Source organism: Petaurus breviceps, unplaced genomic scaffold (genome assembly GCF_028583685.1).
Source record: "Petaurus breviceps papuanus isolate PSGF00001 unplaced genomic scaffold, PetGlider_PUasm1.0 90823, whole genome shotgun sequence".
NCBI lineage: Eukaryota > Metazoa > Chordata > Mammalia > Diprotodontia > Petauridae > Petaurus > Petaurus breviceps.
In genome coordinates, this window is record NW_027187352.1 from 19849842 (window position 1) to 19876824 (window position 26983).

General features: G+C 39.3%; 1 protein-coding gene across 1 annotated transcript in view; it reads left to right on the forward strand.

The window, feature by feature from the left end:
* CCDC81 (coiled-coil domain containing 81) overlaps positions 1-26983 on the forward strand; it is a 71229-nt gene that overhangs the window by 8198 nt on the left and 36048 nt on the right. Inside the window, exons 2-7 of the mRNA XM_069071068.1 lie at positions 10963-11024; positions 11149-11305; positions 13935-14191; positions 15943-16022; positions 18625-18740; positions 25452-25569. Coding sequence (XP_068927169.1) covers positions 10963-11024; positions 11149-11305; positions 13935-14191; positions 15943-16022; positions 18625-18740; positions 25452-25569 — 790 coding nt within the window. The remainder of the gene's footprint in view (positions 1-10962; positions 11025-11148; positions 11306-13934; positions 14192-15942; positions 16023-18624; positions 18741-25451; positions 25570-26983) is intronic.

Consider the following 26983-nt stretch of genomic DNA (forward strand, 5'->3'; position numbering starts at 1 on the left):
ATAGAAACACTCAGAAAATGTATAAATCCTATCTCATCCCTTTTTTGCCTGGAAAAGATCTGAAACTGTTATGAATAAGGAGAGAGGCAATCTACTTCCAGAATCTCTAACAGAAACTCCCCCTTGGTGAAAAATTTTTTCCACCTGGGGCCCAGTAGAATGGGGGATGTTTTGGTAAGAATCTGGGTAGGAAAGCTCTTCTGTCCATATACTACTATCACTGCCACCATCTGTTGTGATTGAGATTTAAACAAAAGGATAAACTGAAGCAGATCTCCAAGCAAGATAATATTTATTAGCAGGGGATGTGCTACCTGTCAATAAATGGGTCAGTGAGTTGCCTCCATTAAAGTCAAATACTCCGAGCAAAAGAACAGTTCCCCTTATATAGGGTTTTGGGGATTATAGAACAAAGAGCACAGCAGGGTAGATGACATCATAGAATTAAGGGCAACATGATTGGTTACAGAGTTGAAGTGTAGAGACTGGTTGGAAGTTTGGTAATGGGGGCCAGTAATGACCTCTCCCCACCCTCCCCTGCAATTCTTTCTTGATGCTAAGAAGGGCTCATTGTCTGAGTGCAGGTGTAAGACAGCAGCCCAGGCTTTTGGACAGCAAATCAGATGTCCTTGAAGGACAGCTTGGTGCGATAAAAATATTAGGTCCAAACTCCCTTGCTTTCTCACACATTCTCCAAGGTCAGTTAAATTTCTTGAGTCAGCAACTTTGATAGACTAAACTCTTTTCGGCAATACAAGGATCTAAGAAAATTCCAAAAGACTTATGATGAAAAATGCCATCCACATCCAGAGAAAGAGCTGTGGAGCCTAAATGCAGATTGAAGCAGACTATTTTCTCTCTCTCTTTTGTCTCTTCTATCTCATTGTTTTTCCTTTTGGTTCTAATTCTTCTTTACAACATGACTAACATCAAAAAACGTTTAATACAATTGTACATGTATAACCTGTATCAGATTGCACTCTGTCTTGAGGAGGGAGGAGCAGAGGGAGAGGGAGAAAACTTAGAACTCGAAATTTTATAGAAGTGAATGTTAAAAGTTAAAAACAAATAACATTAAAATTTTTTCTTGAGTCAGGAGAACTGGATTTCTAAATTTAACTCATTATAGGTCAGCTGAACTCTTAGAGGCAGACCATGACTTAAGTAGTTAAAAGATAGAACCAATTACTTGTAAATAGGATCAATAAGAAAATGATACAGGATGAATTTTAATCTTCTCAGTGTCGAGCAACATTTTATATGTTTCTTTTTAAAATTAAAGGCAATCAAAATTAGTTCTGTTTGGAGAATTTAATGAGATATGGCAGAACCTCTGGGGACCTTAGAACCCATTCCTTTATAGAGAATGTTCTATGGTCTGTATATAATGACTCTAAACAGGAATTTCCCTGTGTTGTTCCCCAAGGGGTTCTTTTCCCCTTTCTGGGGGGGGGGAAAGAAAATTATGGTTTAGAAGAATTTATTTATTCTTCTCTTTCCTAACTTTGTTAATTAAAAGTTTCATCAAGCAAAGCAAGAGTAATACCTCTTTAGGCTGATTCAACAAAAAGTAATTAGGTAGCTAATTAGAGTCCATCAAGTCCTGTTTTAGCTGAAAGAATTGTATTATTTCTCTTGGCACTTATTGAAATTGCTTTTTCAGAAAAAGCTTTTAAGAAAATATAACAGACCATTATCAGAGAAATTTACTGCAAAGAATTTTCCTAGTTTATTGCTTCCCAATATAGTTAATTTTGGCTATGTTTATTTTGTTTATGCAATTACAAATTTTTTTTGTAGTGAGAATCATTGATTTTTATCTTCTATGATCTTTCCCTTGTCAGGGTATGAATGCTATCTGTAGCTGTGAAAAGTATTTTCTCTCTTACTGCCCTAATTTGTTTATGATATTCGTGCTTTTTTGTGTAGATCATGTATTCATTTAGAGCTTATTATGATATGTGGCATGGATTCTTTGCCTAAACTTAGTATCTGCTTAGTAAACTGCTTCCCAGTTTTCCCAACATTTTTTTTCAAATAGTGAGTCTGCCCAAACGTCTTTGGGATTATCAAACACTGTACCCACTACATTCATTTTCTTCTGTACATCGTGTGTCTAATCTATTCCATGAAGTGTGTACTGATTACTGCTTTGTAGTATAGTTTGAGAGCTGATACTGCTAAGCCCCCTTCTTACTTCCTTTGTTTTCCCTTAAGAATCTTGATCTTTTATTCCTCCAGATGAAGTTTGTTTCTATTTTTCCTAGTTTTCTGAAGTAATCCTTTGATAGTTTGGTATGGCTCTAAATAAGCAAATTAATTTAAGTACTTCTTGTTGAATAGTTTCTATTGTATCTGACTCTCTGTGATGGGGTTTTCTTGGCAAACATACTGGAGTGGTTTGCTATTTCCTTCTCCAGCTCATTTTACAGATAAAGAACTGAGGCAAACAGGGTTAAACAGTTGGTGGGGATTACACAGCTAGTAAGTGTCTGAGGCCATATTTGAACTCAGGTCCTCCTGATTCCAGGGCTGGTACTCTATCCACTGTGCCACCCAGCTACCCAATTTGGGTAGTACTGTCATTTTAAACATATTTGAATGTCCCATCCATTCACAATAAGTATCTCTCCAATTATTTAGGTCTGAGTTTACATTTATTTGAAGAGTGCTTTAAAGATGTATTCATATAGTAGAAAGGGAAAGGAATAAGCATTTATATGGTGCCTGCTATGTGCCAGGCCCTGTGTGAAGAGCTTTTTACAAAAATTTTCTTATTTGATCCTTAACAACAGTCTTGGGAGATAGTTGCTATTGTTATCCACATTTTTCAGTTGAGGAAAGTGAAGCAAAATAGAGGTTAAGTAACTTACCCAGGGTCATACAGATAGTAAATGTCATAGGTTGGATTTGAATCCAAGCTGTCCTAATACCAGGCCCAGTCCCCCATCAGACTATGCTACCAGCAGCCTCCTTCCTTCATGTGAGTTTTGGTAGGTGACCTCCTAAATGTTTTGTATGTTCTCCATCTATTTAGAGTGGAATTTCCCTAATCTCTTCCTGTTGGATTTTTTCTTTTTTGATTGATGATTTGTTCAGTTTTGTTTAATTTCTTGTTATTTTGGTTTTGTTTCATTTTTTTTAGCTGACTCACCTAGATTCTCTGTGTAGGTAATAATATCATTTGAAAAAAGTAATAATTTTGTTTCTTCTTTCCCTATGTGTGTTCCCTCAATTTCTTTTTCTTGGCTTTTTGCTAGAGTTAGTATTTCTTTTCTTTTTTAAGCAATCCGGGTTAAGTAACTTGCTCAAGATTACACGGCCAGTTATTTCTGGGTGTGGTGCTAAGTATCTGAGCCCGGATTTGAGCCAGGTCATCCCGACACTGGAGCCGGTGCTCTTACTTGCTGAGCCACCTGGCCACCCCTAAGCAATTGGGTTTAAGTAACTTGCTCAAGGTTACACGGCCAGGTGTTTCAGGGTGGGTGCTTAGTGTCTGAGCCCGGGATTTGATCTCCAGGTCATCCTGACACTGGAGCCGGTGCTCTTACTCGCTGTGCTACCTGGCTGCTCCTAGCCTTTCTAGTGATATGTTAAATAATGGTGTTATAATAGATAGCTTTACCTTTCCCCTGATCTTAGTATAAACTTCTCTAATTTATCTCTATTGTATGTCCTACTGGTTCTTGGTTTAAGATAGATATTACTTACAACATTAAGAAGTACATTTATTTCTATATTTTTAGTGTTCTTAATAGCAATTGGTGTTATCTTTTGTCAAAAGCCCTTTCTCCATTTATTGCTGTAATCACGTGATTTTATTTTTTCTTAGTAATAAGAAAATATTAATATGGTCAATTATATGTATAGTTTTCTTAATATAGAACCAACCTCATATTCTGGGTATATATCCTAACTGGTCATAATGTATATATTTTTTTCACAGGTTGCATATTTGCATGCATATTTCTTAGGGACATTTGTGTACGGTTTTCTTTCTAATTTGTGGTCCTCTGGTTTAACTATCAAAATCTGTATCATAAAAAGCCTTTGGGTGCCATCCCCTCTTTTCCTATTTTCACAAACAGTTTTTATATTATTGGAATTGTCCTCTAATTGTTTGATAGAATTCACTTGTAAATCAATATGGAATTGATATTTTATTTCTTGGATGTTTATTTAGTTCTCAGTTGTCTCCCCCCCCCCCGACTGAGTCATTTAAGTATTTTTTCTTTTAATTTGAGTATTTTATAATTTTGTAGCTATTTATCAATTTCATTTAAATTTGTCAGTTTTGGGGGCATATTACCGGGAAAGAGTTTCTAATAATTTTCTTCATTGTTTTTGTTATGATTTCTCCTTCATCACCCCTTATATTTATGCTGATTATTCCCAGATTCATATATCCAGCCTCAGTATCTCTCCTGTGCTTTAGACTTAACATCACCTTGCCTTATGGATATTTTAAATTGGATGTGCCACAGGTGTCTCAAATTAACCATGTCCAAGGAAAACTTTTTCCCAAGGAGAACTCATAACTTTTCCTCTTTTATAGGTGAGACCATCCTATTTACATTTAACATTATGATTAATTGTATGTCCTACCCAGAGGTGTCCTGGAGCCAATGGCTCACAAGAGCCAATAGTTACATTTTCAGTGTGAGGTTTTGTGCCTTAAGAATTTGCAAATGTTACAAATCAGGGCTTTCTTTCTTTTTTATTGTCTCTATTTAAGAAAGTGGTGGTGAATATGTTAATAATGTAGATTAAACTTAAAAAAATATCATTTGTGATTTTTTTTAAGAGAGCAATTGTTAAACATTTATCAGGATGCCTCCCTCGATCCTATCTTTTCTATGCTTTCCCCTCTCTTTGATCTTATTCTCCCTCTTCACAATGAAGAAGTGGATGTTGAAAGAAAAGGACTGTGCTGAACATTAGTGACTTACATTTTATGGAAATATTCTTGCATTCCAATTTTCTTTCTCTCACCTAGTTCCTCATCATGAGTGCTTGGTCATTCACTCTGTAAGCATTTATTGAGCATTTACTATATGCCAAACATGGTCCTAAGTGCTGGGGATGCACAGAAAGGTAAAAACGCAGCCAGCTCCCCAAGGAGCTCACATTCTAAGGAGAAAGACAACCTGCAAATAACTATATGCCTATAGTTACATATATATATATATATACACACACACACACACACACACACATATGCACACACACGTGTGTATATAGTAGATGGGATTTGAGCTGAGCCTTGAAAGAAGCTAGAAAAACCAGGAGTAAAGAGGAAGAACATTCCAGGCTTGGATGACAGCCAGTGGGGTGTTCTCAGCTGCCGGAGGTATTATATGGGTGCCCTCTCTGAGGTCTCCACACACTCTGGCAAGCTGGACACACACCCCAGGACCTCTACCCTAGACTGCAATCCAGATCCAAGAAGGTTAAATCAAGAGTGATTACCCCTCAGACTGGTGCTTGGTCCCCCTACACTCTGTAGGCCAGGAGCTGAAGCTGCCATGTGGCGTTGGCTGTCTGTGCCTGCATCTCAGTGGCTTCTCGCCCCGGAGGCAAAAGCCATGCACTCCCACTTACTGGGTCCCAAAGTCCAGACTGCACTGACCTCTCACTTTGTCCTTCACATCTATGTGTTGATAAATCTGGAAACGGCCACAGCTGCTGCTGATCTGGAGTCCCTCTGGCTGGCGGCTGGTCAGGCCCCTCCTGGGGCTAAAGCCTCTGCGTGGGGCTGGGCTCGGCACCCAGAGCACTGTGCTGGCCGATTCCTGCTGGCCTGCCGGGCTCTCCTCAGCAGGAGGCTAGCTTCTCTGTGTCATTTTGTGGGTTCTGCAGCTCCAAAGTTTGTTTAGAGTCCCCTTTTTACATGTCTTGGGGAAGGTGGAAGCCAGAGCAGCGGGGAGGTCCTGCTTCTATTCTGTCATCTTGACCAATCAGGACTACCACCCTTGGGATTTCTGATATCAAATTAGCCTCTTCTCAAACTAGGAAGAAATACAAGTCCCAGAGTGTGTTCAAGGGCTGTTAAATCTATACTGAGTGGTATTTGATGGGTAGGTTATTTTCAGTTGTAGACTTTTAGATTTTGCCTTCTAGAGTGATATTTCAAGCTTCCTTCTCCTTTAATAGTCATAATTGCTAGGTCTTATATGATCTTGACTTGGTATTTGAACTCCTTCTTTTTGGTTGATAGCAGTATTTTTTATTTGAGCTGAAAGTTCTGAATTTTGGCTGTGACATTACTAAGAGTTTTCATTTGAGAGTTTCTTTTAGGAAATAACCATTGGATTATTTCCATGTCATTTTGCCATCTAGCTCTGGGGAATTTTCCTTCATAATTTCTTGAAATAAGATAGCTAGACTTTTTAAATGATCAAGATTTTCAGGTATTCCTATCCTTAGATTTTCTCTCCTTGACCTATTTTCTGTTAGTTATTTTTGATAGGAGATACCTAACATCTCCTAAGAGATATATAGGGCAGCTAGAGGTGGCATAGTAAATAGAGTGTCAGGCCTGGAGTCAGGAAGACTCATCTTTGAGAGTTCAAATCTGGCCTCAGACACATACTATCTGTGTGACCCTGGGAAAGTCCCCTTAACCCGGTTTGCCTCAGCTCCTCAGTTGTTAAATGAGCTGGAAAAGGAAATGACAAATGATTTCAGTATCTCTGCTAAGAAACCCCAAATGGGGTCACTGAGAGTCAGACATGACTGAAATGATTGAATAATAACAACATTTTGCACCTCCTGCACAAGATGTTTATTTTTCTAAATCTTTCCTCTAGAACTCCAATTTCATATATTTATAAAGTGCTTTGCAAATCTTAACGCCCTTTATAAATGCTAGCTATTGCTATTATTATTAAGGATAATAACAATAAGAATATGATCATTTCAAACCCTTGCTTCATTTCTTCTAGGAATTCCAGTAAGATTTGTGGCAAATCTATGATTTGCTTTGAGGCTTTGCTTATATATAACGTACATTTATTCTTTTCTTCATCCCCAGATGTTTTATTGAGTTTGTTCATTTTTTCTAGCCTTGTTTCCATAGCTTTCACTTAGTGCCGGGTTCAGGATCTTAGATAATGTGATCGGGTTCTGTTTGGTTCTGACTTCACATTTCCTGGGTTCCTTTAATTAGCTTCTACTTGGTGTCTTTTCACTCGGAGCAACGGCATACTTCTGTGTGTTCTTGGTCAGAGCTCTGTAGTTGGTTGTCAGACCCTGGTCAGGGCCTTCTTTCACCATGAATCTTCCTTGATCAGGTGTTAGGTAGACTTTAGTCCCTCTTGTGGCTTTCTTGATCATAGCACTAGATGGTCTATTCCCCTTGGGACTTTCTTGTTCAGGGTGCTAGGTGGTCTTTTATCCTCCTCCCCTTCCTGAGTTCCCCTGTTCTGAGTCATGGGAGGTTTTCTGTCCCCATTGAGGCTTCCTTGTTCAGGATGTTGAGTTGACTTCTGTCCCCACCCCAACCCTCACCTCATGCTTTCTTACTCAGGGTGAACTTCTCCTCCTTTGGGGTTTCCTTCTTCATGGTTCTGGGTGGTCTTCTGTTCCCCTCAAGACCTCCTGGATCAAGATTCTTAGATCTTGGTCCTAGGGAGCTAGCTGGTTTCCATATTCTTTGGATTATTAGGGAGCTAGGAAGTTGTTGCCCCCCTTTGAGACTTCTTTGATTAGGACACTGTGTGATTATTGTGCTCACTAGAATTTCTGTATTACTCCTGGGGTTTTCCCAAGCATAGTTTTGGGTGGTCTTCTATTTTTACTTGTGCCTATACTAGCTTCTCTGGGAGGATTCCTTATCGAGGACCTGCATCTTCTGGTTCTATTTTTGTATATTTTTGGATTGGATGAAGGAATTTGCTGAAATTTCTTTTTGGCTCTTTTTGGTCATCACTTAATTTAGTGCTTCTTTTAGATCATTTTCGGCCTAAAAGTGGGAGAGCTGGACCCTTGTTTGATCTACCATGTGACTATGGTACCACAGTACATCAAGTTATATGTTAATTCTCTCTCTCAGAGCCAGGCTCCTACATCTATGCAAAGTTTTGTGGAGGGGTGGGGCAAGGTTGACCAAAAGGTGTTGGGTGTATCTTCTCTACTTCCATTGACTTGAACTCCCACCACCTGTGTCCCTTCTATCCCCTCTCCCATTATTAGGGATGAATTATTAGCACTCTCATTCCATTTATCCATTTACATCAATCAGCTTTTAAAAACTGATATTTACTTCAAAGATATGATATTAAAAACATACAAAAATTTCCCACTCCTAACCCCTTAGAAACATATTCTCCCCTAAAGCACATCAGTTCTTGGGTAAATAGGTTCAAAATTTAGTTCAGTACATAATTGGCTATACCAAGTTCATGGTCAAAGGTAATAGCTTAGCTTATTGTTTTAGCTACCACTGAACTGAGGTCACAAAGTCATTCCCAAAAGTTACTCCTTATTTCTTAGGCATTGATGTTGCATTGGCTCTGGACCCCAATCTCTGAAATGGTGGTGGTGTGTTGGGACACCTTCTGTACCTTTTGAAACTCTTGAGGTTGGGGACTCCAATGCCCACCTGAAAGAACAAATGCAACAGCCATGAACTGGGACCCTTTCATAGGGCCATATGGCCTCTCTGAAATGTTATGGTGTTTCACCAGATGCCATGGAAAAGAGTCACACCACTAGGAAGAGAGTAGCCCGAAGGACTAAGACAGGAGCAAGATGGCAAAAGGGGGTGGGCTAAGACTTTCTGAATGTCTCAGCCCATAAAGAAGCTCTAGTTCATTATGTGTTTGCCAACTAGAACCACTTACAAAATGTCTATGTGGGGCGGCTAGATGGCGCAGTGAATAGAGCACTGGCCCTGGAGTCAGGAGCACCTGAGTTCAAATATATCCTCAGACATTTGACACACTTACTAGCAGTGTGACTTTGGGCAAGTCACTTAACCCCAATTGCCCTCCAAAAAAAAAAAGGCAAAAAAAACCCCAAAACCAAAAACAAAATGTCTATGCATGCTCCACAGTTTCTTCAAAGCCATTCTCTTCCATATTGTGTGAGCAAGTTGATGGGGCCTGTGCATGTTTCATTAGGAAGTCCATAGGCACTTATACATGCTTTTTAAAATTAATTAAATTGAATTAAACCAAAGGATTGAATTTCTTTTGTTTCCAGTCACAAATGTCTTTGATGATCAATGTTTTTAAACATTCTTTTGATATATATTATGATTCATTATGAGACTGAATTTTAACAAACTATTAAGACCAGAGATATCAATTTGCTGATCAGTGATGTGCATTTAGCAACTTATAAATAAAGCTCACATACTAGAGAATTCATATAGTACATAAGTACCCCACTTATCTGGAAATTACTCATTCAGCAGCCTCAACTCTTTGTAAAATAGAACTTAACTGGAAACCTGAAAGCAGAATAAGGCCTCTGAGCAGTCAAAATAGGTGGCTTGTTCATTTTATACACTGGGGTTCCCCATCAGGGCCTTACCTAACAGCCTATATTCTATTATTTTTAGACACAATACTGACAAACTTAGTTATTTGACTTTCCAATCCACAGCAGCTAATAATAAGCAATATAATTCAGAAAGATTTTCATCTAAAATGGTTAAAATGCAAAGGTTTTTGTCACTTAAAGAATAATACCTTAGAGTAACGGCCCTGACATCAGGAGGGCCTGAGTTCAAATCCGGCCTCAGACACTTAATACAAAAATTAGCTGTGTGATCTTGGGCAAGTCACTTAACCCCAAATTCCCTCAAAAAAAAAAGGCAAAAAAAAGAGAATAATATCTTAGTGTTTTAATTCTTGTAAAGTATTTTCTATGAGGCAGGGAGTGAAAATATTACCATACCCTTTATATAGATGAGGAAACCGGGGGTCAGAAAAGTTAAACGACTGGTCCATGATCACACAACTAGTAGGTATTAGAGCTAAGTTTCTATTCCCCTTTCAACAGTTCTCATGTGTGGAACTCCTCATTTCCTGAGGATTTTGCACCATCCTTCAGGCTTCTTTGTAGTACTTTAAGGAGCCCAGATATGGGAGAGGACAAGCCATCTAGTTCAACACCCTCATTTTATAGCTTGGAGACTGAAGCTCAGGGAAGTGAATTTGTCCAAGAACACACTAGTGATGCATGAATTGATCCAAAGTGGAGTGAGAAGATCCAGGAGAATGTTGTACACAGTAACAGCAAAATTGTGCAATGCTTAGCTCTTCTCAGTAATGCAAGGATCTAAGGCTTAGAATTATTCTAAGACAATTCCAAAAGACCCATGATGGAAAATGCTATCCACATGCAAAGAAAGAACTGTGGAGTCTGAATGCATATTGAAACAAAGATTTTCTCTCTAGTTTTTTTTCTTTCTCATGGTTTTTCACTTTTGTTCTATCCCTCTTTCACAACATGACTAATGTGGAAGTATGTTTAATATGATTGCATGCCATCTTGGGGAGGAGGGATATTTTAGAACTCAAAGTCTTATAAAAGTGAATGTAGAAAACTAATAATAAATAAATGAAAATTTTTTTGCTTTTTTTATTTTGGAGGGCAATTGGGGTTAAGTGACTTGCCCAAGGTCACATGGCTAGTTTTCATGTTAAGTGTCTGAGGCCGGATTTGAACTCAGGTCCTCCTGACTCCAGGGCCAGTGCTCTATTCACTGTGCTACCTAGCCACCCCAATAAATGAAATTTTTAAAAGATCACACTAATGATAAGCATCAGAGGGGGGCTATGAATCAGGGTTCTCTTACTTCAAAAGAACCACTCCTTTCCATTAAACCACTTTGCTGCTTCTCATAAACAGGGCATTTGTCCCCTTTAACTTGAATCTGCATTTCAGCTCATAAAGCTTTAATAAGTAATGGATAGTAACAGATGATATTTTATATTTCCCCCCACATTTTAGAAGTCTCTAACATCTGGGCAAATGTGTCAGAATTTGTGGAACGGCAGCTATCCTTACGCAAGGTAGGCTTACCATTTTCATCATCTTTGTGTTACTCACAGACAGCAAGTTGATGCCATAATACAATATGAATTGTTGTTGCTTGTTATTCAATCATGTCTCATTTGCTCTCCCTTATTGTTCCAGGGGGTCCAGATTCCAGGATTTGGAACCTTCACCTTCGTAAGGCAAAGGCTTGATGTGGGCAACAATAAATTTATTCTACTTCAGAGGCCTGTGTTTGTGATAGCCGAGAAGTTTGCCCAAATGCATGGACTCAAACAAAACAAAGTATTTACTCCTGGTAAATGTTTCTTAAGTTTAATCAAGCCAACCTCCTTACCGCCTACAGATACAGGGAAAAAACATGAAAGGGCAACATGTAGTCAGATTTGCTTTGTTTATCTCCTCCAACTTGCAAATTGTAACATCACTTATTCATTTAATCAGCAACATGTAGTAAGCATCTACTGGGTGTAGAGAACAATATGTTACTTGTACGGAGATAATAGAAATTTTAAGGAAGACATGGTAGTTAATAGCTCTAGCTTAGAGTCTGGTAGCCGATAAGATAACCACACAATTAATTATAACAATACAATGTTACAGAATAAGTGCATTAGGAAATTACTGTGCCAAGTGCCATATGGGGTCAGAGGACCTTTATTTTGGCAGGTGTGCTAGGGACTGTGTCCCTATGGGAAATTAATGATATTCATAGATCTGCCCACAAGCATATTAACTCCACTGAAGAATTCTTACAGGGGAGATAACTGCTAACCACCATTTTCCAACCATCAAAGGGCTTAGTCCATGTACCCAAGCAATGGATGAAGGAGAAAGGGTAACCACTGTAACTTATTTGAAGGCTAAACCCTTTGGAAATGGTGTGCCTGGTAGAAGAGATAATTCCCTCCAGGAAATATCTACAATACCCATTCACAAGAGGAGGGACCACATACCGTCATGAGTTCTCCATCCTTGATAGAGGGGTGGGAATACCTATAGTACCTACAGTCTTCAATATTGATATTTAAATGTGTGGGCAGATCTATGAATATGCCCTGTTGTAAGACATCATTACCAATGGGAACATGTAGAAACATCTACTTTTCTCCACTGCACCCTATAAAAGTTGCAAGGGAAAAGGCAAAAAGTAATCCCTCTTCAGAGATGAATCCTTCCTCCAAAGTCTCTACTGTCAGAGATGGATCCTTCTCAACTGACAGAATTTCTATCTGAATTGGATTGCTTGCCAATCCTTTTACCAAATCCAATCCTTTTACCAAAAGGGTTATTTCTTTTTCTTTCTTTTTTTAAAAAAAAATTTTTTTAAAATATATTTTTAAGCAATCGGGGCTAAGTAACTTGCTCAAGGTTACACGGCCAGTTATTTCTGGGTATGGTGCTGAGTGTCTGAGCCCGGGTTTTGATCTCCAGGTTGTCCCAACACTGGAGCCGGTACTCTTACTCGCTGAGCCACCTGACCGCCCCTAAGCAATTGGGGTTAAGTAACTTGCTCAAGGTTACATGGCCAGGTGTTTCTGGGTGGGTGCTGAGTGTCTGAGCCCTGGGATTCGATCTCCAGGTCTTCCCAACACTGGAGCAGGTGATCTTACTCACTGTGCTACCTGGCCGCCCCGGTTATTTCTTTTTCAATGAACAAAAATCAGTTTTCTTTCTCTTCAACCTCCTCAACCCCATTGAAAAAAATAAAAATAAAAACAAAGTCTTTGTAATAAATTTGCATAGTCAGACAAAATAAATTCCTGCATTGGACATGTCTCTATATCTTTCTGTATTTTCAGTTTACCAACTCTGTCGAGAGTTTGGTAGCATGCTTCATTATTGATCCTTTGGCATTGTGGATGGTCATTGCATTGATCAGAGTTCTTAAGTCTTTCAAATATATTTATCTTTATGTTTTTGTTATTATATAAATTGTTCTGCTTTAGCTTACTTCATACAGCATCAACTAATACAAGTATTCCCAGGTTTAAAAAAAATCATACCTTTCATAATTTCTTAGAGCTCAATAGTATTCTGTTACATTCCTATACCATACTTCTTTCAATAATCCTCCAAATGATGGCTATCCCCTTAGTTCTAGTTCTTTACCACTGAAACAGAGCTGCTGTGAGTGTTTTCAGCCACATGGGTCTTGTTTTCCTTCTTCTTTAGTCCCTTTGGGGATAAGCCTACTAGTCGTGTTGTTGGGTCAGAGGGTATGCATTGTTTAGTAACTTCTGATTTGTAGTTCCAAATTGCTTTCCAGAACGGCTATTTTGCTATTGGATTAAGAAATGAAAGAAGCCAATGTTTGGCAGATTACTAAGAAGACTTGCACATGTACATACACACATACATATTTATGCACATAAATGCACATATGGTATATATATACACACACACACACACACACACACACACACCTAATTTACTTTAAGAGAAGGTGCTGATTCCTGAATTTCCATTATTTTATTTTATTTTTTTGCTTTAATTTTTTTGGAGGGGGGAGGGCAGGGCAATTTGGGTTAAGTGACTTGCCCAAGGTCACACAGCTAGTAAGTGTTAAGTGTTTGAGGCCGGATTTGAACTCAGGTCCTCCTGACTCCAGGGCTGGAGCTCTATTCACTGTGCCACCTAGCCTCCCCACTTAATTAGTATTTCTTAATATAACATGCTTTACTCTCCGTATCCCCTTTTCATTGTGCTAGGTGCTTGGTATACAAAGACAAATGTTCTCTACTAAGTGACATGTCATTTAGGATGTTTATATTTAAAATTTTTGCATGGAAAATGCTTAGGAAGCATACTATAAATGAACTACTTGTAAAACATTTTGAATTATTAAACACAGATTAGATAATTGTTTATGAGTGTATGTGATTTATATTCTAATTTTCTCTCCCATTTATTTTTTGCCCTGCTAGGTGATATCCCAGTTGTTCAGCTAAACTTCGTCATGATATCCCTGGAGGGTCCTTTTAACAGGGATGTGGTGGAAGGATGTGTGAAGGAAACATTGCTCTTTTTATCCCGATCCATCTCTGTCAAACAAAATGTGGAGTTTACATTCAAGGGAATAGGGGTCCTCATGATTAGAGACAGCAAAGTGAAGATGAGGTTTTATAAGGACTTCCTGTGTGCTATGGATGGAAGTGGGAATCTGGTTAAAGCTCTTTCAAATGTAAATTCTTTCTTCTAACTACTTCTCCCAAAGAGTATCAGTGATTTAATGAATTATATAATGAATTCCCAATGAATTTTCTTGGAGTAGGGCACACTACTACTACTACTACTACTACTACTACTACTACTACTGCTACACTCTTCCTCCTCCTCCTCTAGAGTGAGCCCTACTCTTAAGAAAAGTTCAAGTTGAGAGGATCATAGAATTTAGAGCTGGAAGGAAACTTAGAGGTCATCTAGTATAATTCCCTCATTTTATAAGGAGGAAATAGAGACCTAAAGAACTTTAGTGACTTGATGATGGTCACGTAGGTGGCAAATGGCAGAATCCAGATCTGAACTTGTGTCCTCTTACTCCAAATCCAGTCCTCTTGCCATTGCCATCACAGCTGCTTTATTGAGAACTTCCTTAAGGCTGTCCAAGTCTTTGCTTTATTAATTACTCAGTGGAGAGACTTGTGGGATAGGCAGCTTTTGTTAGGAACATGAGATTTGGAACTGGAAATGATCAGTTTAGTCTTCTTATTTTATAGTTGAAGAAACTGAGGTTAAGGAGATTTGATCATTGTCACAGAAGTAACAAAAGTGGCAGAACAAAGATCTAAACACACATTTCCAAATTCCTACCTCAATGCTTTTTTCTTCCCACTATAACCGTGAGCCACTGCCAACTGAAGATAAATCATAAATGAGGGAAAACCATATCTCATAGGATGATGCTAATTAGGCCATCATAGTCCAACTTCCTTATTTTACAAGTCTGGAAACTGAGACCCAGAGAAATTCATCGACTTAACCAAGGTCATACGTCTAGCAAGGATAAAGATCAGAACACCTAAGTGATATTCCCAGCTCTATGATAAACTAGATTAGACATCGTGGGTAAGTTACTTCTCTCTAGACCTCAGATTTTCTCATTTGGCAAATTTGAGATTTGGACTATAATGCCTCAAAAGTTCCTTCTGGCTGTGACATTTGATTATCAAATCTAATGTAACATTAGAATGTTTGACATTTTTATTGATGATGTGTAAAAAAGGAATAGATGATGTGCTCATCATATGTTAAAACTAGAAAAATAGCGAATGCATTGGAGGACAGTCAGGATCCAAAAGGATCTTGACATCTGAGAACAGAGGTTCTAGAGCAAGTGTGTCATGGACCCCTTGAGCAGTTAGTCTAGTGAATAATGGATGTCTCAACAAAATATTTTTAAATGCACTAAAAAGCTAATGAAATCTTGGACCTTGCTGCTGCTTAATATAGCAAGGGCTTCATTAAGAGATTCCTGGAATAGGGAGATGTTAGTCTCCATTCTTCAGAACTCATTGGGAGTACTATGTTTATTTATGAGCACCACAGTTTAAGAAGGATATTGGTAAGCTGGAGACTGTCTAGAGAAGGGTAACCAGAATGGTGAAGGACCTTGAATCCATATCATATGAGCATCAGTTGAAAAACTGAGGATGTTTAGCTGGAAAAAAGAAGACATAGAGAACAATGGAATAGCTTTCTTCAAGTACTTCAATGAATGTCATGAAAGGGGATGAGAATGAATATTAAAAAAAATTGTAGAAGATTGTAAAAATTTTGCAACTAGCTATGACTCAGTGGATTTTGTCTGTCTATTAGTCTATCCTGCAACTCCTATAGCTCCTGACTTCTATTAGACTGTTAAAAAAATTTCCAATCTTTATTTTCTGGGGCAAAGATATGCATTTTTAACCTTTCACTGTCATTGTGGTGCAGAGGCCTGGGACCACGGACTCAGTGATGTCTAACAGAGAGGGCACTGCACAGCGTCCTTGTAGCGTATGCGCTTTCCCAAGGTGAGTACCCCTCTAGTTCACATACACACACAAACATCTCCTCTACCTGTTCTGACTCATTTGTTTTGATATCAGGGAGATTGATTTGACTGGCTGGGCCCTGACTCATTCTCATCATTCCCTTCCCAGACCTAAAACCAAACTCTATCCAGTCCAGCTCAAATCTTTCCTGAGACTTGAGTCTCAATATTTGCTGGGGAAATGGAATAACTGGTCTACAGAAATCAAGGAGTGAGAGAAGGGGCAGTGTGAACTTTTATGAGGACCAAATAAAAAAATGTATTTAAAGTACTTTGTAAACCTTCAAACACTCTATCCATGTTGGTTGTTATTATCTTAGGTTAAGAGAGGTAGAATGTCCAGGTGACAGTCCCATTCTACTGTCCTAGGCCACTCTAACATCCTATTAGGAAGGTAAGCTGGAGAACTCTCCAAAGGAGGGCTGATAAGCTAGAGAAACAATTGATAAACTAAAGAACCCTCCAAAGGAATGTAATTGAGATGGTGAATGACCACAAGACCTCATCATGAGAGGATAGGTTGGAAGAACTGGGTATATTTATTCCTGGAACAGAAGATGGGATGTGACACCTGTCATGAAGAATTTGAAGGGCTGTCCAGTGGAAGAGGTATTAGATTTGTTTTCATTGGCCCCAGGGGGTGGAACAAGGAGCGAGGGCTGGAAGTTACAGAGAAGCAGATTTAGGCTTGATTTCAAGGGAGATGTCCCGACCATTAGAGTAGGATGCTTTGTGAGATAGTAGGTTCTCTCTTGCCTTGGAAGTCTTTCAGTAAAGGGTCTGTATTTGTTTTCCAAGTCCATTGTAGAAGGGTTCTTATTCACTTAGAAGCTGAAAAAGACAGTCTCTGAGGTTTGGTTTTGAAACATACTTTCCTTCTAAAAGAACTATATGGGACAAATAACAGAATAGTAGACTGTTAGGGCTGGCTGGAGGGTACCTTGAGAATGTTCACTCCAGTCTCCTCATTCTAAGGAGGACAAAACTGAGGCATAGAGAGGAGATGAGACTAGCCCAAGGACACAGCTAGTTTAGTGGCAGAATTAGGACCAGGACCCTAGGTCCTTTGATCTCTACCCGAAGTTTTTTTCATAGCACTCTGTTTACTCTTTAAAATTCAAATGAATTTTGTTTTGGAATTATTCTTAGAGAACTTTGCAATATCCTTTGAAATGTAGCTCCAGGCCATCATCATTAACCAAACATTGTAGGGGAGCCTCTGGATAGGACATGGGGTCTTAAGGTGGAGTTGAGGGCCTTGGAGGCTAGTAGACTTAGAAATGGACTTGGTTGATCCACCAAAGAATGCTAATGTCATGTGTTAGTACTAGGTACCCTTTTTGAGTGAGGCTGGCCCCAGAACTCCTTGGGGATACCCCCTCCTGCACCCCCTGTTCCAAAGGTAAGTTTGTTGCCGTGGTCACCATCATCCTTCCTTTGCTTAGGATTTTGTGCGTGTATGCATACATGTGAGAGTGTGTGTGTACATTTCTATGCAGGTGTGGAACAGTGGGGAGGAGAGGTCATAATTTCTAACAGTGTTCTTTCTAGGCTATGTATTCTTTCCTAAAGCTACCTAGCAATCAGCTATCTTCACAGTGTTCTTATAGTTTCCAGGTGTGTACCAAAAATGAAATAGAAAAGAGGAATAGAGGGGTGCCTAGGTGGCGCGGTGAATAGAGCACCGGCCCTGGAGTCAGGAGGACCTGAGTTCAAATGCGGCCACAGGCACTTTACACAATTACTAGCCATGTGACTTTGGTCAAGTCACTTAACCCTAATTGCCCTCCAAAAAGCAAAAAAAAAGAATAAGAAAAAAAGAAAGAAAAGAGGAATAGGAAAACAGAAACTCCAAATGAAAAGTTAAAAAAAAAAAAGAAGAAAAAAGAGCTGTCTGTTTTGTATCCTAATGGTGTCTGTGACAGCAGAGCCATGCCAGTCATGGAGGGCCGCATTCTGTGCCAAAATAAAGTTTAGTCCTAGTTCTAATCTCTGTTTTGTCATGAACTAGACATTTGTTTGACCTCTTTAGGACTCAGTTTCTCCATTTGTAAAACAAGGGGTTGGACTAGGTGATTTCAAAGACCCCTTCTGTGTTCTAAAGTTGTTAATTCTGAGCTTTCCCCCATCTTTGTGTGCGGTGTTCTCATATTCTGTGTTAAAAGCATCTTTCCAGTTCTACATTCTTTTGTGTGTGTGTGTGTGTGTGTGTTCTAATATTCTGTATTCTAAGGGCCCTTCCAGTTCTGTGTCCAGAGTTCCAAGATTCTGTTTTCTAAGCTTACTTCTAGCTCTAACTTTCCATGTTTGTGGTCTATCACTCTTTGATTTAAAGTCTCTTCTAGTTCTGATATTCTCCATTGTGTTCTAACATGTTATATTCTGAAGTCCCGTTCAACTCTGACGTTCTGCGCTCCTGATAGTGCCTCATGGATCAGGTGGATTTTTAAGAGCAGCAGTACTCAGCCTTTCCAAGGACACGATTTTCAGTTTAAATTCCTACTTATCTGAGCAGTTTACAAGTGACAGCCCTGTTTTGGAGCTCTCCATAGTGCATGGGTGTATCTTTGGCTTCCCTCTAGGATTGAGCCCAGGGATCCAGAAAACAAACCAGCCATAGAAACCATCAAAGAATCTGAAACAGCTGGCCCTCTAGAGCTCAAGAACAAAGACCAGGGAGAAAAAGAAGAAGTCAGAGGTACGTGAATGATGTCCATATACAGTATGTTGTTCCTTATCACTTGATATTGAAAGATATTGCTGAGCGGCTCTTGTATCTGCAGCAAATTGTGACACAGAACTTTGATAGGTCATGTTTCCCTTTCCTCTAAGGGGAACCTGTTTCTTTCACTTTCCTCCTCAAAGTAGACTCTTGCTCACATTCTTAGTCCCTTTTCAGGTCACATGATTAAGAGGGAGAGAGAAGAGGAATAGATAGACACGTAGTCTGTCTTTAGAGCTGAGTTGGGCGCCCCTTCCTTTCCATGAAGAACTTCTGATTCAGAGGTCAGGGGACACAGTAATAGGGCAGAGGCTGTGCCAGAACTGGCAAAGGGCTAGCAAGGTGACTGTGTAGAAAGAGGGTTTTTTTTTAAAGAAGTATGTGATGAGGGCAGCTAGATGGTGCAATGAATAGAGCACCCACCTGCTCTGGAGTCAGGAGGACCTGAGTTCAAATCCAACCTCAGACACTTAACACTTACTAGCCGTATGACCTTGGGCAAGTCACTTAACCCCAACTGCCCTCCAAAAAGCAAAAAAAAAAAAAAGTATATGAGGCAAGTCTGATCTTACAGGAGAGACTCTTATAGAATCATAGAATGTCAAAATAGTAGTGTAACACTGTGGAGGTTTTCAAAAGAGAATGTTTACTTTAAAAGGTGTACCACAAATATATTTATGTATTATATATACATATACACATATGTATATATATACGTACATGTTTGTATATATGTATGGTTATCTATCTATAGCTATGTATCTATCTCTATGTATCTATGTATCTATCATCTATCTATCTATCTATCTATCTATCTATCTATCTATCTATCTAGCCATACACTCCGCACACATGGCAGGTGCAATCTCTCCCCCTCTACAACACCTCAGTCTCTGGGGAGGAAAAGGGAATTAGATTCATAGTTTAGCTCAGTTCCCATAGAGCACAGTCTTGGGTTCAAGTCCAAACCCCTCCTCAGGGCTGAGCCTCAGGCACTCTGGCTTCTCAGGACTTTCATGCCAGCCTCGCTGCCCTTCCTGCAATCATGTCCCCAACAGCACTATGGTTTGAACACCTGGTCCCACAAGGAGATCCTCTCACATCTGAAACTGAGGACAAATAACACAAAGCAGAAATAAACACCCTCCCCCCCCCTCCCAGCCCATTTCTTGGGTAAGAGAGGGAGAGCAGGGGAAGGAAGCACAGTGTACTTGGGCACAGCAGCTGGGAGCACAGCTGAAAACGTGGCAGAAAACTCAGAGGAGGCTACCCCATCCACATGGTAGAAATGCATTATTGGCCTACACATTAATCAAGTGAGGCTTGGCCCTGCCTCACTTTAATTCAATTTACTTGCAAGTCATGACATCACCTTCCTGCTGTCATGGTCCTCTTCCAGAACAAAGGACAAATAACAATAACAATCTGGCTGAACAAGGCATGTTCAAAAGCCTGCTTACAGTAGGGGAGGGCCTCAGGATATCATAGCTGAAAAGGACCTGAGAGCATAGAACTTTCTTGAAGGGGCCTTAGAACATGGAATGTTAGAGCCAGCCCTAGAATATAGAATGTTAGAGCTGGAAAGAGCTTTAGAAGAGAAAATGTTAGCATGCAGCATGTTAGAACTGGAAGGAACCTTAGAACATAAAATATTAGAACTGGAAGAAACCTTTAAGATCTTTCAGTTCAGGGGTTCTTAATGTTTTGTGTTTTTTTTTTTTTTGTCATGGACCTCTTGGGCATTCTAGTGACACCTAAAGCCCCCTTTTCAGAATAATGGTTTAAATGCATGAAATAAAATGCATAGGATTGCAAAAAAAAAAAACCCAATTATGCTGAAATACAGTTATCAAAATATATTTTAAAAATTCACTAGACCCTGGGTTAAGAACACCTGGCTAGGGGTGGGGCTAGGTGGCACAGTGAGTAAGAGCATTGGCCCTGGAGTCAGGAGGACCTGGGATCAGTTCCAGCCTCAGATACTTAACACCCACACAAAAAATAACTGGCCGTGTAACCTTGGGCAAGTTACTTAACCCTAATTGCTTTTAAAAAAAAGAACACCTGGCTGTTTTAATCCAACTCCCTTATTTTACACATCAGAGGAAGATGAGATCCAAAGAGATTGAAGGTTTGTTTAAGGCCACATAGCTGGTTAGTGGTAGAGCTACATCTGAAACCAAGGACCCTTTGATAATTAGGCTGATTTCCCTTTTGACTATTACATCACAATGTACTTATGACTCTGGAAATCCTATGTAATTAACAAATGAATGCACACACATATATAGCAAATACACACACACACAAGGCACTTTGGAACAGTGGAAAGGGTAATGAATTCATCTTTAAAAAGAAGGGTTGGGGGGCAGCCAGGTAGCACAGTGAGTAAGAGCACCAGCTCCAGTGTTGAGAAGACCTGGAGATCGAATCCCGGGCTCAGACACTTAGCACCCACCCAGAAACACCTGGCCGTGTAACCTTGAGCAAGTTACTTAACCCCAATTGCTTAGGGGCAGCCGGGTGGCTCCGCGAGTAAGAGCACTGGCTCCAGTGTCGGGATGACCTGGATCAAATCTGGGCTCAGATACTCAGCACCACACCCAGAAATAATAATAACTGGCCGTGTAACCTTGAGCAAGTTACTTAACCCCAATTGCTTTAAAAAAAAATAAAAAGAAGGGTTGGATTAGATTGGGGCTTCTTAAACCTTTGCCACTTGAGACCCCCTTTTATGTTTCAGCAGATTGTGCAAGCTTTGTGTTCAGAACCAAGGCTGCAATGATGTTGGCTTATGCAACACCAGCAAGTACTCCCAGAAACACCTCAAATTCATTATGTGTTTGATTTTTAACTATTTTTTGGTAGTTGCACATTCAGGTCATGACCCACAGTTTAAAAAGCACTGGACTAGATGACCTCTGAGATATCTTCCAGCTCTAAATCTATGAGCTGATGGTCAGATACACACATATATTTGAATCAGATCTGAAGAGGGGTGTGTGAGTATGTATATATCTATGTATGCATGTATCTACATATACACACATGTACATAGCATCCACATCATATACATGCATATTCATGTATCTGTGTATGTATAGCATTACTAGAACTCTGATTGACTCACTTTTCTGTAGTTAGGGGTATGAAACATGCCAAAAATGCTTCTTACATCACTTTTCCTCTTTCCTAGCGTACATTCAAGTATATGTTGAGCTCTTTAGATTCTAGTTCTGCAATGAAATTTAATGATTTACATAGTCTCGCTAAGTTACGAATTGTAAGTGTAGTATCTGTATGTATAGATACACAGACTCATTTGAGCTCAGGCCCAGGCAAAATAGTTAAATGGACAAAGTAATTGTCATGTAGATCCAAGTTGTCTTTGGCTTCCTCCTTCCAGTGTGGGTTCTACCTTTTCTGCTTATCCCAACATCCAGAACCTCATAAGCTGCTCCATGCCTCCCTTGGGCTATCCAGGATATCCCCATTACCCCATACTGGCATACTCAATTCTGCTCTCCTCATTATACTTGGATGCCTACCCTTGCCTCTCTGAATCCCTCACCTTTGTCAAAACCAACTATCCCCCGGCCCCTTCACTCATAGTCTTCCTGCATCACTGGCTATAATAATACTAAGGTATGTTATGATGTTAAAAGATGATAATAGTCTAGTGGGTTGTCTTTAGTTAAAATATTTGCCTTTTAACCTAAATTTTCCAGAACTGTAACACCTTAATTCACTCAAAAGAGTATTCTATGAATGGGTTAGATGACCTCCAAGATCACTTTCAGCTCTCAGATTCTATGATTATACTGTTGGAAATTTTAGGCAGAATAACTGGACATACAGGGAAAATTCTTTTGTTATTTAGTTAAACCCTACCTGCTGTAATTGGGCCTTTCTCTCCCTGTCCCACCTCCCTCTTTGTGTTTGTCGATGTCTCTCTCATCTCCAAACCGGTAGGAAAGAAATTCTTTTCAGAATATATAAGAACTACAGTTTGGGTTTACAGTTTCTAGTTTTTTCAGGAAGAGGATAAAAAATGTTGTAATCCTTGATTAATTTGTCACCACTCTACCTAAGTTGTTTTTAAAATTAAACTTCTTTGTTCTCAGGTCAGGTAATATTAATGTGAGATTTCAAACTCCTTTCAGCAGCTTTTTTTTCTCTTAAAAGCACCTCTAGCTAGATGGTTGTATAACAACCACAATTACTGTAGAAAATCTGCCTCTGTATCAGACGAAGAAAGGTTCTTTGACCTGCACTACTACTACAAACTCACATCCTGGCTCAGAAACCTTCCATGGCTTCCCATTGCCTATACAACAAACATACAGCAAAAATGTATGGGGACAAAGTCCAAACCTCCTTCTTGTTGGAGAGTAGTTCTTCAGTTGTGTCCGACTCTTTATGACTCTTTGGGGGTTTTCTTGGCAAAGATACTGGAGCGGTTTGGCATTTTCTTCTCCAGCTCATTTTACAAATGAGGAAACTGAAGCTAACAGGGTTAAATGACCTGCCCAGGGTCACACAGTAAGTGTCTGAGGTTGGATTTTAATTCCGAAGGATGAGTCTTCATGACTCTAGGTCTGGAGCTCTATCCACTACACTACTTACCCACTCCCAAACCTTCTTCCTTGGCACTTCATAATCTCCAACTCCTACTGCTTCTCCTATAGAAAGTTTCCATTTCAGTCAAACTTATCCACTCATTACATACCACCATAGGTTGTGCTTTCTGATCTTGGTACTTTTTCTCACATTGCTTTCATTAAATTCAATTTCATTTTATTTTTAGGTTCATATTCCTTTCCTTCCACCTCCTTCTTCCCCTCCTCTTAAGAAAGCAAGAGAAACAAAACCTATTATATAAATGTATAGTCAAGAAAAACAAATTCCCTGCTTCCCTTCTTGTTCCCTGCCAAATATGCCTCAATTTGCACTCTCAAGTCCCTCACCTCTCTTTTGTGAGGTGATGCATTGCCAAGGAAATATTCACAGCACTCGTGGTAACAATGAATATGCCGGCATAATTGTGAATAACAAAATATAACATACTCTCCATATATAAGATAGAGGCAAAACATTTATTGAGATACCGGAAAGCCAAATCCCAACACCAGAAAACTGAATTCATCATAGCAACAAAGAAATCTATATACAATAGCACTACAGAGAGCAACACCATCCTAAAGCCTTCCCCCTGCTCAGGCCTTCCCACAAACAAACACAAGTCTAGCTGTCTCCCTGCCTGCATCCTCTCTCTCCCTCCACACTAAGTGCTCTGACTAACTTCTTCCCAGCTCTGCTCCAGCTCCATCTCTTCCTGTTTTACCCTTCCTGCTCCACCTGTTCAGCAAACTCCTCCCACCATAGACTCATGTAACTCAGGCTTCCATGTAACTTAAGTAGGTCACATGGATGGGAAAGATCTTCCCACTAAGCAAAAATACATTAACAATACAGATGAGTAGCATGCTTTCCCACAAGTCCTATGGAATTGTGGCTGGTCATTGTGTCCACACCATGACTTTTCTTCCTAGAATGTACCCCTTCCCTGCCATGCACTGACTCACAATCCACTCTTCCTTCAAGGCCCAATCCTGCCTCCTCCAAGAAGCAATCTTTTCCTCCTCTGAATTCATGTCACTTCATATATCTGTAACATTCATTTGACTGTGATATCTGCTTTTGTTAGGGCAGCTAAGTGGTACAGAGATAAAGCAGGAAAGCCTGAGTTCAAGTCCAGCTTCAAATACTAACTAGTGATGTTGGACAAGTCACTTAACCTTTTTTGACTCAGTTTCCTCATCTATTGATTGTTGTCCTTTCTCAAAAAGGACCAAAATGACATCACTATGTTAGAGTCAAGTTTCAGTGTTTCCAGCTGTGGCTGATCAGACCAATACGAATGAGCTTGGAATATTCTACCACAGGTCAGTAAACATTTGGGGTAGATTCTCTAAGTTTGCACATATTGCATTTCTCTTGAGTTATTTCAATTTTGCTTTGCTCATGGAGCACAGCACCTCCTCTGATGTGGGCATGCCGGGCTGAGCAGTCCTGTGCCAGTGTCTCCCATATCAAACAATCAATTCTAAAGTTCTTAAGAGAGACCTTGAGAGTGTCCTTGTATTACTTCTTCTGACCACCTTGTGAATGCTTGCCCTGTGTGAATTCACCATAAAATAGGCAAGGAATCCCTAATGTATAAAATGAGCTAGAGAAGGAAATGGCAAAGCACTCTAGTATCTTTGCCCCAAAAGGAAGGAAACCCCAAATGGAGTCACAGAGTTGGACACAACTGAACAACAACAACAAATTTTCTTTTGAAGCTTTGAACCATTACAGTTATTTAACTTATCATATATTTATGTCTTATATCACCAGCTAGATTATAAGCTCTTTGAGGGTAGCACTGTCTTGAATATCTTTGAATTTCCTCCAGTGCTTTCAATGTAGTAGGCATACAGTAAATACTTGCTGATTGACATAATGGGGCAAAACCCAACAATTTTAGATGATGGAAGTGTCATCTGTCCTTAGAATCCAGCATTCCACAAATTATCGAGTATATTTTACTCATCCAGGTGTGAGTGGAAAATTCATGTTTCAAATGCCTTTTAAAACCTGCTTCAGGGGAAGATTTCCTATTTCCTTTTATTCTTCATTTTGCAGAGAGCATTTCAGCCAAGAGGCTCCGGGCTAGGCAAGCTATCTCTCCTGTCAAAGTGACAGGAATCAATTTGATAGACCGAGTGGAGAAGAACAATCAGCTGAAGCCAGCTCCTGAAAGGTGAGTCATTTCCTAAGAGTCCTAAAGGTGTTTTTTTTTTATTTGACATTTCTCTAGTGCTCTTAAAGAATGAGTCATTAAAAAAATCTAACATTTCACAAGACAGTTAAGTGAGGTTAGGAGCATTACTTGTTGATAGCAACTGAGGCTAAGCCTTTGTTTTGTGACCTAATTTCATGTTTGGACCATAGTACCCTTTAGTTCTCCTTCCTGAGTATTTTTGCTTAGGATAATGTTTATCATGGTCATGCCTCCTTATTGTGATGCTAGGTCAGGGGATCTCACTTCCTAATGATCCAGGACTTCTGGACAGGGTAGTATTTAAATAAAATTATTAATATTATAATAATAAATAAATTTATAAATAAAATTCTACAGTAGAAAGAGCACCATATTTAGTGAGGGACAGAAAATCTGTATTTGAGTCCTAACTTTGCCATGTATTAGATGTGTGACCTGATCTGGATAGTTCACTAGATTCTATAGGTTTCTCTTTTCTTTATATGTAAAATGAATATAATACTTTTAAAATTACTTACCCTAGACAGTGGTTTGAGATAGTGTATTTAAAGTACTATGTAAAAAGTAAAGTCCTGTATATAAAGGTTTTTTTTGTTTTTTGAGAATTCAGGGCAGTACATTAATCAAACATTATTGACCATCAGCTATATGCCTTCCTTTATGTAGTTGCCATGAGTATCTGTGTGATATCTGTTTGTGAATTATCTGTGGTACATTTTTAGTTATTGAATCATATATATATATATATATAATTCTTCTCTGTTGGCAGAAATTATTGAACATAGAAGTAGTTGGAAGCCACTATGGTTTTGTGAGTAAGGGAGTGACATGCAACTTTCTGTGTTTCAGGAATATCACTTTGCCAGTTGCATGGAGGATGAATTGGGGAAAGGAAAGATTTGAGACAGAGGGATCCATTAGAAGGTTATATATTGTAATAATTCAGGATAAAGGTGAAAAAGACCTGAACTAGGTTAGTGGCCATGTGAGTTGAGAGAAGGGGATAGGTGCAAGAGGTTGAATGAACAAGGCTGGGCAACTGTGAAGAATTGAGGATGACCCTGTGTTTCAGAACCTGAAAGGTTGGTGGTACTTTTGACAAAAATAGGCAAGTTCAGAAGAGGCGTCAGTTTTTTTTTGGAAAGATAATGAGTTTTGTTTTGTATATGCTTAGTGTGAGACCCTAAAAGGACATTCAGTTTGAGAAATCCAAAAGGCAGTTGGTGTTGTGTTAACTCAGGGGAGAAATTAGTCCCAGATAAGTAGATCTGGAAGTCATCTGCATATAAATGATAGTTGCACCCATCAAAGCTGATAAGATCACTGAGAGAGAGAGAGAGACAGAGAGAGAGAGAGAGAGAGAGAGAGAGAGAGAGAGAGAGAGAGAGAGACA